Source organism: Bombyx mandarina, chromosome 19 (genome assembly GCF_030267445.1).
Source record: "Bombyx mandarina strain Sakado chromosome 19, ASM3026744v2".
Classification (NCBI taxonomy): Eukaryota; Metazoa; Arthropoda; class Insecta; order Lepidoptera; family Bombycidae; genus Bombyx; species Bombyx mandarina.
Window position 1 is genome coordinate 10,322,085 of NC_143225.1, and position 14,293 is coordinate 10,336,377.

Genomic DNA, 14,293 nt, shown 5'->3' on the forward strand with positions numbered 1-14,293 from the left:
TTATTATTACGCCGTAGATAGGTAGATGATATCACGTCCACATGGTGTTATGGGGTTACTAAAGCACATGGATTGTTAACTCGGCTCACCTTAAAACGAGAGAATTGGACAACGGCTACGCATTTTTCACCGCATGTTTAGTTCTCGGCACAAATAGTCTGAATTGAGACAATAAAACTCAGAAACAATAAATACAATAATACGCTTGTAGGTAACATCTAAACAAAAGTCCTTTTGTATATAAATTAGGTCAGGTCGGTCTGCCCACAAAAAAACTACATTTTTTTTTACAAATTCAGTTAACATTATGTTAGTCTTTGTTTATTATTGGTGTAATCATTGATACTATAACTTAGAATGCAACAATAACGCGGTTCTCCTTGCTTGTCTACGTGAGTAAAAGCTCGTGTCAGTTACCATTCTGTTGTGTTTACTCTGTGTATGTCGCATCCTCTCTTTCGCAGCGTCGGACAGGTCCGACTGCCTGAGCGGTCGGTGCCGTTGATTCGTATAACCAAACTAATAAAAATACTCACCTCTCGTTTAACCGGCTGATTCCTCGCCGCAATGAAAATCCACTGCTTTGTCTCTCAAAAAGATCGATAAACACCGACCCTTAACACGGTAAAAGCAAAGTAAATTACTTTTAATCACTATTCAACATAAACGAGCACGGACCAACGTTTCACAATAGTATTTTGTTGATTAACACACAGGCATGTACAGTACAGCTCACAGGAGCAATCCGATCCTTGATACGATGATGTTCAATACAGTTTCCACAGATAATGTTATATTAATAAACAACACTTGATTTTACTGTAGAAAACATAATATAAAACGATGGAGACAGCGAAAAGGACGTCAGCGCCGCATCGAGTCGGCGGACGACCGCGGAACCCAGTTGAAGTTGACACGAGGAACGCTACGTGTCCCCCGACTCTGAACTGGGTGCATGAGTGAGAAGGCAATAGTCTCTCGATTGATGTCTGACAGAGAGGACGACATTTTACGAGGCGGGTGGCATAAAAATGTGAGAAGGGCGCGTAGGTACTAAGTACACAGAGTAGGTTCAACGCCGGCACAGCGTGCCTTCTGCCTTGAATTGATCCACAGTGAATAGGTAATTATTGCTGTAGAGTTTGTGGCTGCGAACGGCATCAGCGAGCTATTCATTCATTTCATTATCCAACAATAATGAAGTATTTCGAGTAAGGTCGTTGCCTGTTCGCACGAGAATCTCTTCGCTGTTACAGAGTCGTGGAGTAATTAGATGCTAGTCATAACGAGACATGCGATCTCATCGGTCTTAAATGTTTTGAAAAAGAAAAATTCAAAACTCAACATTTTTTCTTATTAAATGTAAATGCGGCTTGCTTGCATGTTGCATACTGAGTCTTGATCTTGAATAGTGAATGTTAGGCTCGTAAAATAAAATTTCAGATCTTGGCTATTGATTTGTTTGGACTATCTATAGGGTTCCTAATTAAATTCCATATAAGCTTGATGATGAAAGGAACCATCTTAAACTGAAGCAACAGCTCGTTTTTTATTGATTTCACTTCGTAGATAATCGAGCATACAGCCCACTTGTTTTTGAGTGGTCACAGTCACTAAGGTATGTCAGCAATGCCGAGGCACAGCCAAGCCACCACCTGCCGCGGGTTTAATAACATTCGAGCTCCAGTAATTCACCTACTCAGGTTAAAACAATGAAACACAATCTCAGAGTATTTACATTTATTTCGCTGTTACATACCTAACCAGTTACATTCATTTCTTTTATCAATACATTTTTGGAAGTTATCGCAATTCTGTAAAATACCAACGATCTCATTTTAATGTCTAACTTATTAATAAATAATTTAACTTCTATCTTAGAGTGTGTTACATGGAGAATAGAAAGATCTTTAAAAATACATATTTAAATTACAGGTACACATTTATTTTAATTGAAATCTTTGATAACAAGACTAACATTTTTAATATCATTATTTAATGTCATGCTCCACAAAATGTTTTTTTTTTCAAAATTCATACCAGTAATGACAGCAACCAACACAGTCATTATCCACCAGTCAACTTAACTTCCAATTTAATTACTATTGCTAATATTACAGCTATTTTTTGCATATTAATTTCGAACCATGTCATTCTGAAATAATGTACAAAGTTTTATTGCATTCATAGTTGTAATTTCAACACTTAAAATTAAATTTCCGGTTTAGTTATTAGAAATATCGGTTATTATAAAATTTCCAAACGAAATTTAATTTACAATTAACTAATTTTTTGTCTTTAGTGAAAATAACAGTGTTCTTCATGACAAAAACAATTTAAAAGTGACTATGGATATTAATATGACTTGTATAGATTTCAATGTAAAATATACGAACTTAAGAAACAAACTACCTTCACTACGTTCCCGCGAGCAGTATAAATAATAAGATAGAACACACTCTAAAAGAACGCTTTAAACTATAAAGACAATCTCCTGTCCACATAAAAACACTTCTAGACATCATTATAGGCTACTTCTTGCTACAAATCTAGTGTAATATTTACATTTCAAATCGCTCAGAGATCGAACTATTTGAATACAATAGCTTTTAGTGTCTATAGCCAGTCAGGAGATACCTCCACGTTTTGCATATTACATCTGCTCATAACGGGCATAGTTCATTTAGATTTAGATTCGATTTTCAGTTCACAGATTGTAGTTAATACGCGATGCGTGAAGCAATTGTCGGCACACACATTTAGTCCTCACGGGGACGTACGTATAATGTCCAGATTAATTTAACATAATTCCGTAGCATTAGACGAAATCAGGCCACATTTCTTTAATGTTGGCGGCATTGCGCTCACAGCGACAATAATGGCACCTCCGGGTACGAGGGCTCCTGGTCTTCTTCTGAAGAATGGCCACTGACATACGCGACGCCATTCTTCTCCCTTAGTCAGTATCTGAATTAAAATAATGTACTTTGTTATTAGTTTGTCTTGCTACAGCTGTTGTTCAAACTGTTGGCAGAGTTCAAGTTACTTCAGCTAACTCATCTTTTTTATCCCTGTATATTTATTCTCAGTGGCGCAAGAAAGAAAGGAATGGAAAAGGGAGGAGGCCTTTGCCGACTAGCAAACTGATCTAGGAAAGATCTATAAGTTTTTTACATAAGTTTAAAAATTCATTGTATTATAGATCTAGATACTAGAGATCTGAATAAAAGGCTATATTATATTTTATTCTATTGTGACCTGGAGTGATGTCAATGACAAGGGTCAAGTAGAGACAACTTATGAGGGCCTAATGTACCGGCGGGGTTCTCTAGGACTACATTTATTCTAGATTTTTAGAAGCAGAATTGTTTACGACTAAAACATAATCAGCTTGTTTAATTTAAGTGAATCGTCATAATTAAGTTTAAAGTAGTCATTTAACATACTTTCTGTACGCGTCGTCTCTGTCGCTGTCGGCGTAAGGCGCCCAGTGTGTAGGTGTGGTATCGTTGTCTTCACGCTCAGAGTTATTGCTCGTACCTGTTTCACATAAAACTAATTGTAATTACCATAATACGCATTGCCTTTCATTGTTAGACTATGGAATATATTAAAGAAATCTTATAAACAAAAGTAGGACAGGAAAAAGCGATGATGCTTTACAAACACATATACGGGGATCAAGTGTGATAGAACAGCTTTTACAGTGTGTAGGAAGCGCATAGTGCATGCTGAAAACACACTTTATATTGGGTGGTCTTTGGGGACTTACGACAACACATGAGAGAAATAGAGATAAAAGAAAACCTTCTGGAATAATTACTTAAGACGACAATTAGGGGAAACTAAATTGACAAGATTGTGGTGATTTCCTCGTACACGGGTGTGACAGTAGACGCCTCTTTGAGGAATGGAATAATATATTCAGATACACTATTACAGTGGAAAACCATTGGCGTTGTATGGGACCAGAGTGGACGGCAAAGGATACTTTTATTTTAATCTATACTAATATTATAAAGAGGAAAGATTTGTTTGTTTGTTTGTTTCGAATAGGCTCCGAAACTACTGGACCGATTTGAAAAATTTTTTTTTCCATTAGAAGCCGACATTGTCCCTGATGAACATAGGCTACTTCTTTTAATTTTTATTTTATTTTTTATTTTTTGGTTTCATGTGTGTTTTAATGTTTCCGAAGCGAAGCGAGGGCGGGTCGCTAGTTCTCATATAATCAAGGAATTCATTAAAATATTTTTTTAAGTCATAATCTCTCGTTTGGCGCTCGACAGTCTACGTTCATTTCATAATAAATGGAAGAGTAATATATATATTTTTGGATTGAGGTTGGGGTCACGAGGAAGTTCCTTTATAGAAATAGACCAGCATGTGTCGTAGTCTAGTGTGCTTTGCGCTCTTTGAGTGGTTGCAATAGTAATAAGCAATACTTACATCGTTCGATGGGCGTGATGGAGACCTGAGGCTCGTGCGCCGGCGGCGAGGGGCTGTCCAGGGAGATGACGGCCGCCGCGCCGCCCGGGGACCGGTACCCGCTCGACGACACCGCCTCGACAGCTGCGGAATATGCACACTGGTAGTGAACCCATAAACCCATAGACACAGCCCACTGAGTTTCTCGCCGGATCTTCTCACTGGGTCGCGTTTCCGATCCGGTGGTAGATTCTGCGAAGCACTGCTATTGCTAGGGTTCGTGTTAGCGACTTCTTCAGGTTTGAGCCCCGTGAGCTCTCCTACTAGTTAAGGCTACGCTGATATAGCCTCAATACAGCCTAAATTGAGCTCAGGCGTTCATTATTACTGTTATTGTTGTTCTATTTTTTTTTTTTCATTTTTTAGTAAGGAAGGTTGCTCGAAAACCTTTCTAGTTTCACCACAACAGATGAGCGAGTAAAGGATCTGTCACGAGGGATGGGACTTAGTAACAGCTGCCCGAGTGCCTCCCTGAAAAATTCAAGAGCAGCTGCTTCTTAATCTAATATCCGATAATTTGGATCGGAATCGTTACCCGTTGAGAAGATCCGGCGAGAAGCCAGCGGGTTGATGTATGGGTTAGTTCTTCTAATAACGAATGTGATTAATAATATATGACAACTCCAATGATCTAACCTTTAGTTACTAACATATTTTGCAGGCTAATTTTTACAATATTACTCTTTTATAATGGATATCATTTGCGAAGACCTGTTCTCACAGTGCCGGTGGTCGAATAAAATTGTAATTAATTTTAAGTGTATTTTATTTTATTAAAGTTTTATTTAAAATTTATTTTACTTGAAACCAACAGCCTGACTCTAATTTTAGAATTTATCAGAACCGGTCTCTGAACATCTATCTCAGATATAGTTCCAGATTTAGGAATTAGCCACCAAAAATTAATCTCGTGCAAATATAAAATAATTCCTATTACAAGGTTATAGAAAATAAAATAGTGCTAATGTTCTGCAGGGCTACAAACATTAAATTCGGAATAAACTGAGGAGGTAGCATAATTAGTTTTATTTCTACTTAATCTCTTATTAGCACCGCAAAAGATAAGAAGCTTAAAACGGTCTAATTGATAAATATTCATACACAAAACCAGTTAAACACATTTTTTTCTTGAATCAGTCAAGGTTTTTGCGTATTCCTAACAAATCAACAAACAAACAGACTAAAAGCAATATTCAACCAGATGTACCTAACTGTTCATAACATGGCTTTTTTTTGCAAATAAAGTATTCCAACACTACTCTAGCAGTTTTATTGTTGTTTTATTACGAGGATGAGTGACCCAATTCATTAGTGAAACCACCACCTCGTGACTTAAAATCAGTCTCAGTACACCAATACGAAACATTAGAAACATTAGAAACCAAATGTATATGTATATGTGATTGTGTATATATACACTTTTTTTGTGTATGTATTCGTAACTTAATATAAATTTCATTGCACCTACCACTATTTACTCTGCACTACCTTTGGTTGACTGGTAGAGAATGCCTTAGGCATTAAGTTCGCCAATGTAAGTTTTACATGAAGTGTAATAAATAAATAAATAATATACCACTGGAAGAAGAGTAATTGTCGTCGCTCTTGATGCTGGACTCGGAGACCGGGGGCGTCGGCTTCGGCTGCGGCACTTTCCTCTTCAACGGCAATTCGTCTTCAGAATCTGAAGTGAGATCAACCAGAACTTCGGTTGCGGGTTTAACTGCTCGATTCTCACCGACGGCCGCGCGTTTCGCTCCGCTACCGCCACTGTCTACTGGGATAACTTCTATAATGGGAACAGACGTTCTAACATATAATGGTTATTGAACAACAATCACAAAACTTAATAGAGACCACCAGGAGTTCACCAGGTAGTTGAAATTCGACTATAATTAATTGAAATTATAAATTTTTACACTATTATGATTCTATTGTCAAATCTATTGTAAATACCAATAATATTTAATCTATTCTCAATTTGACAACAGACGTCAAGAACAAAAGTTTGACAATAAATATTATGCATGCGTGTGTGCGTCAAATACATGGTATGTAGTGTGTGTAATGTTTTTTTTTAAATGATTTAATGTATTTTTTATGCTTAATTTAAAAAAATATTATCATTGTGCACTCCTTCAGTTCCTTCTTTATATTCTCTATAAGTGTGTGAAAGGACAAACCCGAAATCCATACAAACTTGGGCCTGGCGTTACAGTGCTAGAATTTGGGCATAAGTTACAATACCTAAGAAGGTTTCATGAGCCCAATTTTCAGGTCTCCCAGCAATGGCCAAATTGGTAAAATCAGACAATGTTTACATTTTAGGTTATGTTTATTGTTCGAGATATTTTAATAAAAACGATATTTTTGAGGCTATTTCCTACTAAAGATGAGTAATTTTTTACGAAACCTGTTGCAGCAACAGGTTGCTTTAAAATAAAAATGGAACCTGTTACGAGAAATCGCGCGTTAGGTTGTTTACGAAAACGAACGAAAGCCAAAAATTAAAAACAACGTAATGCGAAACGCGCTGCGCACGAAATGATTTTTTTAAGGGATTTTATGACCTGGTAACTAAGACCTTTAGATCAGTCTTATTTTAATTTTAATGAAAACTTTTTTAAATGAAAAACTATATTTATATGATAGCTTTTTTATATAAAATATAAATCATTACGTGCTCCCATATTATCTCATCACATTTCATTTCATTTTAGTTCATGCCTTTTTTATTTTTATTTTTTATTGCTTAGATACCCATCGACGAGCTCACAGCCCACCTGATGTTAAGTGGTTAGTGGAGCTCATAGACATCTACGACGTAAATGCGCCACCCACCTTGAGATATAAGTTCTAAGGTCTCAGTATAGTTACAACGGCTGCCCCGCCCTTCAAACTGAAACGCATTACTGCTTTACGGCAAAATCCAAAATATCTTCAGTTGGCAACATTAAAGATAACTTAACACGATTTGATACATTTGTGTTTTTCTATGGCATAGTCACATTAATATAAAAATGCAAAACTACCTTTTCATGCTATATTTAATGTTGTCAGTTGTAGATATTTTGAATTGCCGCCATTGTAAGTAGTTGTGTCACGATTCGATGGCCATACTCTATTTACATTGATTAAAATACCTATAAAAACAGTCATTTATCCTAAAGCAAAAGAGTATTAATTATTTTTTACACTTGATTTCCACTAAATCGATCCTATTTTATGGATGTTCTAATTCTAATCCGCACGTTTGTGGAGCTAGTTACGTATAATGAAATAAGTGTTGCGGATGTTTACAAAGATTGTTTAAAACAAAAAATTGAATTCAACTTATTTTCTACACTTGGCCATTGTCAATGAAGCTAAGATTTTAATAGGTTAATCAAGCAAAATAGACGAATTTTTTGGTACGTATCCCATTCGTGTAACGCTTAGGCCCAAAATGGGGTTTCTCCTTTCATACTCCTCCTTCCGCGCAATTTTCGTAAAAAGGGGTACAGTTTTTGTTTCACGTATTAATATATAGATATTGAAGTGCACCATGAAACTGTCTGTTTGTACCGGGCTCACTCATAATTCAATTGAAACTCTAGTTTCAACACAGTTATTTTATTCACATAAATCATTAATACATAATACCGCCTCATTATTTTAGATTTTGGTAGCACATATTTTTTGAAACAATTTCATTTCATTCAGCTTTTAAACACAACGATTTTTATTAATGTTCCGGATATAGTATGTAGCAACGGACCTAATGAAGTATGTATTGTAACTACTAAGTCACACCGAGCCCCAACTCGACCTATATTATGTTGGCTCACTTCTCACCCCCACAAAGATTCTCATCATTAACGCCCCCGCAACTGGTGTAGGGAGTCCAACACTCATAAACATCAGCCTATTCATTAAGTATATGTATTTTTTACTTGGATACCAAGTTTCAAGTCAATGGGATGCATGGTTCAGTAGTTATAACGGAACATCCGTAAAAACCACTGTAGATTTATATATTAGTATAGATGTTAGAGGGAGCAGTACCTAGATCATCTGGTATGAGCGTGACGGGCTCTGGCGCGGGCTGCAGGGGCTGCGGGGCGCGGGGCGGCGCGTGCGCGGACCAGCTGCCGTCGGCGTGCAGCTGGATCTCGTTGCAGTCGGCGGCCAGGCGCGGCGACGTCAGCACCTCCTGGAAGTAGCCGTCCACGACGAGCGAGTCGTAGGGCGCGGCGCGGTCGCACACCGGACACAGCCAGGTCGGCTTGCGCTCGTTCATCTGCAGGAACAGCGACGCGTCGAAGCACTGCAGGTGCGGGCAGTTGGCGGGCCGGCACGGACACGACATGCGCATCTTGCCGAGCGGGCACATCAGCGACACGCGCAGCGACGTCGTCGCTATCTCGCTGTCGTAGTCCTCGGACAGCTTCTCTTTTACTGTTGCACAAAATTAACGTGGTGGGTCAATCAAACTATTCCCTTTACACCCTAGCTTTGCCACTCATATAGTGCAGCCAATATATATTTTTTGATTGGTTAGATGGTTGGACGAGCTCACAGCCCACCTGGTGTTAAGTGATTACTGGAGCTCGTAGACATCTACAACGTAAATGCGCCACCCACCTTGAATTATAAGTTCTAAGTTCTCAGTATAGTTAAAACGGCTAACCCACCCTTCAAACCAAAACGCATTACTGCTTTACGGTAGAAATAGGCAGAATGGTGGTACCTACTCGTGCGGACTCACAAGAGGTCCTACCACCAGTAATAAATAATATTACTAAATATTTAAGAATTTGTTACCTAATGAAACTATCATACTACTACATGGTATTGGTAGAAGAGGACAACACAAATTATCAATCAATGGTATGACAGTGACGATTCTCAAAGTTTTTATTACTTTATTCTTTTTTAATTTTGGAAAATTGGCTACGCAGCCGATTCATCTTAAGACATCACTATCCTATTTCTACTAGTTGTCATCGTTATCATCATATTAAGCCTTGCAGCCCAAGGCGATCCTTAGCCTTAGTATAAGTATGTCTCTCCAGACATATGTATCTTATATATTTTACTAGTGGGTGTCAGAAAATACGACTAAGGAATCTAATAGCGAAATGACGGCATCATTCTCAGAGTGTTATACCAGTGCAGCGCGATCGACATATACAGTTGATAAGGTCTAAGTAAATGGTCGCATTGATAGTATGATACATTTCTGTCGCAAAGCAGTCATGTGTATCGATTTGAGAGTTCTCCCATCTTTATACAATAAAATCGAGATTCTAGACCTTATCTCTGGACTTGAACTGCCTTATTTACTTCATGTTGTTTGTGGGCTTCACTAACTTTATAACAGAGAGCTCGTGAGTCCATTCACGCATCTACTAAGTAAAATTCTTCATGATTGCAGTTTAATGGCTAGTCTGTCGCGCTGACGGTAACACAACTGTTAAGATTTGCCATGCTCTGGACTGTTTGAAGCTGTCAATTTATTCCTTTGCATCGTTTTAGTGAACAAACCTTTATAGACAATTTGTTATTTGACTTTTGACTTTTGTTATCTGACAAGCTATTGCGCCCTTGTGATTTTAGCATTAGCGATATAGACAATAGACTTGGGTGGTCATTTTCTATCAACACACTCGTTTACCTCAGTGCTTGTAGAAACATTATTAACAAAAAAAAAGTTTGAGAAACTCTGTTCAAGTGTTGAACAGAGTTGGCGTATTTTCTCACTGGATACAGTTATAACAAAACGAGTTGAAAGCGATGTAATAGAATCGCACTTACTTAAAGATCTAGTGTAGTCTGGATTTTTGGTGCCCTTGTTCTTCAGCCGCTGTAGTAGTTCTGCAGACGTGAGCTTTTTGACCATGAAGACGCTCAACACGTAAGCTCGTGTAAAGTCCGCCGCCCACGTCACCTGGATCGTGTTGGAGACCGTGGGCGACAGCTTCACGAGCGACGATATGTTTACTGGACGCGGTGGCCTTTTTGGTTCTGGAGTTGGCTTATTGGTCGGTATTGGATTCTGTAGATTGCAAATTAATACATTGTATATTTCAATACCATTATTCGTAACTTTTTGTCTTATCAACATGCAAAACTTATAATTTTGTATAATTACTGGAGTTTTTGTATAATTTGTATAATTAAACCTGCTTACTTTCATTATTTTTAATCTTCAGTCTACTAGACTGAAGAGTACGAAGCATCGTAGTAACAATGTCAACGGACTTGCTATACACCCTACTGCCAATTTGTTTAGAGAATTGGGGGCAAGGAAAAGTAATTCCTTTGGTAAAGAAAACTGTTATGTATGTAGATGAGTTGGAATGGGTAGCAGTAATTAGAGACAGTCGGGGTCCCGACAATTATAATCAGTGTAGGATCCGAAGACATGCAGTGTATTCCTCAATATATTTTGATAATAGATATTGATGTTTAGAATACTTACAGGTAGTGGACACATCTTGTTATTGACTTTGACATTAACGCTAGGAGGGAAGTGGTCCTCTTGTTCACATGAAGTCTCCAGCAAACAAAACCGCAATTGAGCCTGTTAGCAATAATAATGCATGCAGTTTACATAGAGTATTTAGTTGTAGTACTTAGAGTAGTATGCTTTTATGGCAAACTAAAGTGAGCATTAAAACACTAATTTTTTGTATCCGGATCAGGATATTAAGCTAAAGTAACAAAATAAATCAATTTAATATGACATATTAAAGAAAACAAATACTTTGAAAGATTCTGTTTCATAAATACAATAAAACATGTCTAACTAATAAATGGTTAAAACAAAACACATCATATTTGTTTTCTTTTACTTAAAGATCAATGAATATGTCATCAAAATATAAAAGATGAGAATTACATTTAACGGTTGTCTGGAAGAGATCGTTTTTAGCGATAAAACCGTCTATTGTACAAACGTATCTGCTTGTTGACTGTTTTCTGATGTTAATTGTGTTTTGGTGTGCAATAAAGTATGTTCTCTTTCTCTCTCTCTCTAAATTTCCTTTTTTTTCCCCTACCTAAGCTGATAGGCTTGAGAGGCTATTTCAGCGTAACCTTATCTAGTAGGTGAGCTCACGGGGCTCAAACTTGACGACGTTGCTAACAAGAACCCTAGCAAGAGCCGTGCTTCGCAGAATCTACCACAGGATCGGAAACGCGACCCACTGAGTGGATTCAGCGAGAAATTCAGTGGGCTGTGTCTGTAGGTTAATTTACTCGTCGAGATGACCCGGTGCTTGAGGTACCTAAAAACACCGTTAGTGGATCGGGAGGATCGGAAACGTCGTGTTTTGGGCGACGTCGACTGCTTTTCATTCTGTCCGCAGGATTGGGAATATAGTAACGGCGGCCACGATGAGAGGGTTCTCGTGTCGTGCCGCTTTGTCGAAGTGGCGCATCGATGCCGACTGTAGATACAAACTAAATTTCCGAAACACACACCTGTATTATGTAATCAAGTTTGTTGCTGGTGCCGACGATGTCCTTGCCGGTCGCTATCTCGGTCGCCTGCTGCGGGGTCAGGTGGAATATGTACGTGCTCTCCTGCATTCGTCCCGCCTGTACCGGCATCATCGTCGAAGGTTTCATCAACTCTGCTAGCACGTCGTAAAACGGTAACCTATAAGCATCAACAGTCATTTTACAACAAATAAACTACCAGTCAAAATCAATATTTTCACGGATTACTTTTTTCTGACGGGACATTAGCTTAAGAGCACCCGCGCTGCTGATGCGTAAGAGTCGCCGCACACGGGCCACCGGCCACAACCACAAAACGCCTCCACCGGAATATTCCCTTTTAATCTTCATACATTTTATATGTAGCGTGTGGCGGCCATCGGCGTCATCCGCGTGCGGCCAGTCAATATAAAATGTACGAAAACAACAAGAAATAGGTCGGTGACTGCGTTCTGTGGTTGTGGCTGGTGGCCGTGGCGTGGGCGGCGACACTATTATAAAACCCTGCCATTATTTTTTCGGACAAGCAACCGACTAAATACCAGACTGTAACCAGTATCAAAGGTCATAATGGCAATGTCCACTTTAGAGACGTTAGCAGCCTTTTTCCCCTACCTAATCGCTGGTAAGGGGCTATGCCAGCTACGCTCGGACGGGTTTACAGCTGTTTCGATATTATAGCGGCGATTTTACCTATAATATTGCCGGTATCTATGACGGTAGTGACCACACTCTTATGCCTAATGATACAATATCATTCTCAGTATCGGATACAATCTCATTCAGTTACATTCAGATTCGGTCACCGTCCTCGTCGAACCCTCCAAGGGCTCGACGAGTGAATTAACCCATAGACACATCCAATTGAGTGAGCTCAGCTACACGTCAAAGAGAAGCTGAAATAGCCTCTCAAAGCTATCAGCATAGATAGGGAACAAAAAAAAGCATTCAGATAATAGCCATCCAAAACGTGGTAGGGGCCAGCACGGACATGTCCAACCATGTTTCCATATTTTTTTTATTGCCCTTGTAAGCAGACGAGCATACGGCCCACCTGATGGTGAGTGGTTACCGTCGCCCATGAACTTCAGCAATGCCAAGGACAGAACCAAGCCGCTGCCTACCGCATATAGCCACAAATGGCCCAACAGCCATTCCCGTTTGTCCTATATGTTTTGTTTAATAAAAACTGCATATGTGTTATCTTACTTTTTAAATTTGACGTCGGGGTGCACGGGAAAAGGCGGTAGCGGCGTGGTAGGTGACGGCGAAGGCATTGGCGCCAAAGCCGCCGGCCCGGCCGCTCCGCCATACCCGTGGTACATGGCGCCCGCATACAGCGGGTTTTGCCGTGCCTGAAATCATTGTCAGTGTAAGTTTTTTTGTTTTTTAAGAAAGAACAACTAGTCTTGGCTCGGAGGACTTTCCAGTTTGAATAGGACACTGGCTGGAATTTGCTAACAACTCCCCGAGAGCGCTTGCAGAGGAGGCCTGACAACTCGAGGTTAATTCGCGAATGATGTCAATTTAGTTACAGTTAAAAAAGCTCACTTTCCCCTGAAAACGATTAGTAAATATTAATACTCTAATATAATTACCGAGACTGGCATTGTTTGCGATCGTGTATCCTGTGGATTGTAGCCGCTAACGGCGGGATGCTGGTACATGTTGCGCGAGTTAGGAACGACCGGCGCCAAAGGGTCCTTGCCTTGAGAGCCACCAGGGCCTACGTTGCCGGACGACAGTGCCTGACTGGTCCTGTTCAATTACGTACATGAAAATAAACAGTGGGCACTATTGAATTATTGTCGACAATAAGGACACGGTATGATCTCGGTTTCAGGTAAGCTCTGAACCGTCTTACCCTGTTTTCTAGGCTATGGGCAATTTTCAATCATAAAATGCAAAAACACATGGCATGTTTCATGGTATGGCATGGTTGTTTTGAAATTTTCATTAGTACCAATTTTTTAAAGTTATACTTCTTTAGGCGCGTTATGAAAAATTGATGAGTTTGAAATTTTACGATGCGCGCGCACCGTGACACAAAATGAACAGAAATGAAGTTGATGAGAGTGACATTTTACGATGCGCGCGCACCGTGACACAAAATTAACAGAAATGAAGTTGCCCACTAAATCGTTCATTAAGTTGTGGAAAATATGCTACCAACAAAACAGAAATGGAACCTCTGTTAGTGGCGCATGTTGGCACGCACGCCGCCTCTGTTCACTGTGTATTTATATTTATAATATTTAACCACATGCTTTAAGTTTCTACATTTAAAACACATGTTTTCATTTTGTTTTCATTATACAAG

The 14,293-nt window shown here is 39.1% G+C and overlaps 2 protein-coding genes across 16 annotated transcripts in view; both read right to left on the reverse strand.

The window, feature by feature from the left end:
- The window catches only part of LOC114239547 (uncharacterized), a 131,064-nt gene extending 130,154 nt beyond the window's left edge, over positions 1-910 (reverse strand). For 4 of the 6 annotated variants that reach the window (XM_028169789.2, XM_028169807.2, XM_028169781.2 and 1 more), the window contains exon 1: positions 537-905. The gene's annotated coding sequence lies outside the window, so the exon portion shown is untranslated. Of the gene's footprint in view, positions 1-536 lie in introns of all 6 variants that reach the window. The other 2 variants (XM_089735319.1, XM_028169799.2) reach the window with 1 other exon arrangement.
- Positions 911-1,725: 815 nt separating this feature from the next.
- The window catches only part of Su(var)2-10 (E3 SUMO-protein ligase Su(var)2-10), a 28,438-nt gene continuing 15,870 nt past the window's right edge, over positions 1,726-14,293 (reverse strand). For 6 of the 10 annotated variants that reach the window (XM_089735331.1, XM_028187863.2, XM_089735330.1 and 3 more), the window contains 10 exons: positions 13,572-13,731; positions 13,183-13,328; positions 11,956-12,133; positions 10,952-11,053; positions 10,285-10,525; positions 8,533-8,925; positions 6,065-6,277; positions 4,450-4,572; positions 3,447-3,540; positions 1,726-2,967 (listed from right to left, as the gene is read on the reverse strand). In XM_089735331.1, the coding sequence (XP_089591457.1) occupies positions 2,961-2,967; positions 3,447-3,540; positions 4,450-4,572; positions 6,065-6,277; positions 8,533-8,925; positions 10,285-10,525; positions 10,952-11,053; positions 11,956-12,133; positions 13,183-13,328; positions 13,572-13,731 (1,657 nt within the window). In that variant the 3' untranslated portion in view covers positions 1,726-2,960. The remainder of the gene's footprint in view (positions 2,968-3,446; positions 3,541-4,449; positions 4,573-6,064; positions 6,278-8,532; positions 8,926-10,284; positions 10,526-10,951; positions 11,054-11,955; positions 12,134-13,182; positions 13,329-13,571; positions 13,732-14,293) is intronic. The other 4 variants (XM_028187786.2, XM_089735335.1, XM_089735333.1 and 1 more) reach the window with 1 other exon arrangement.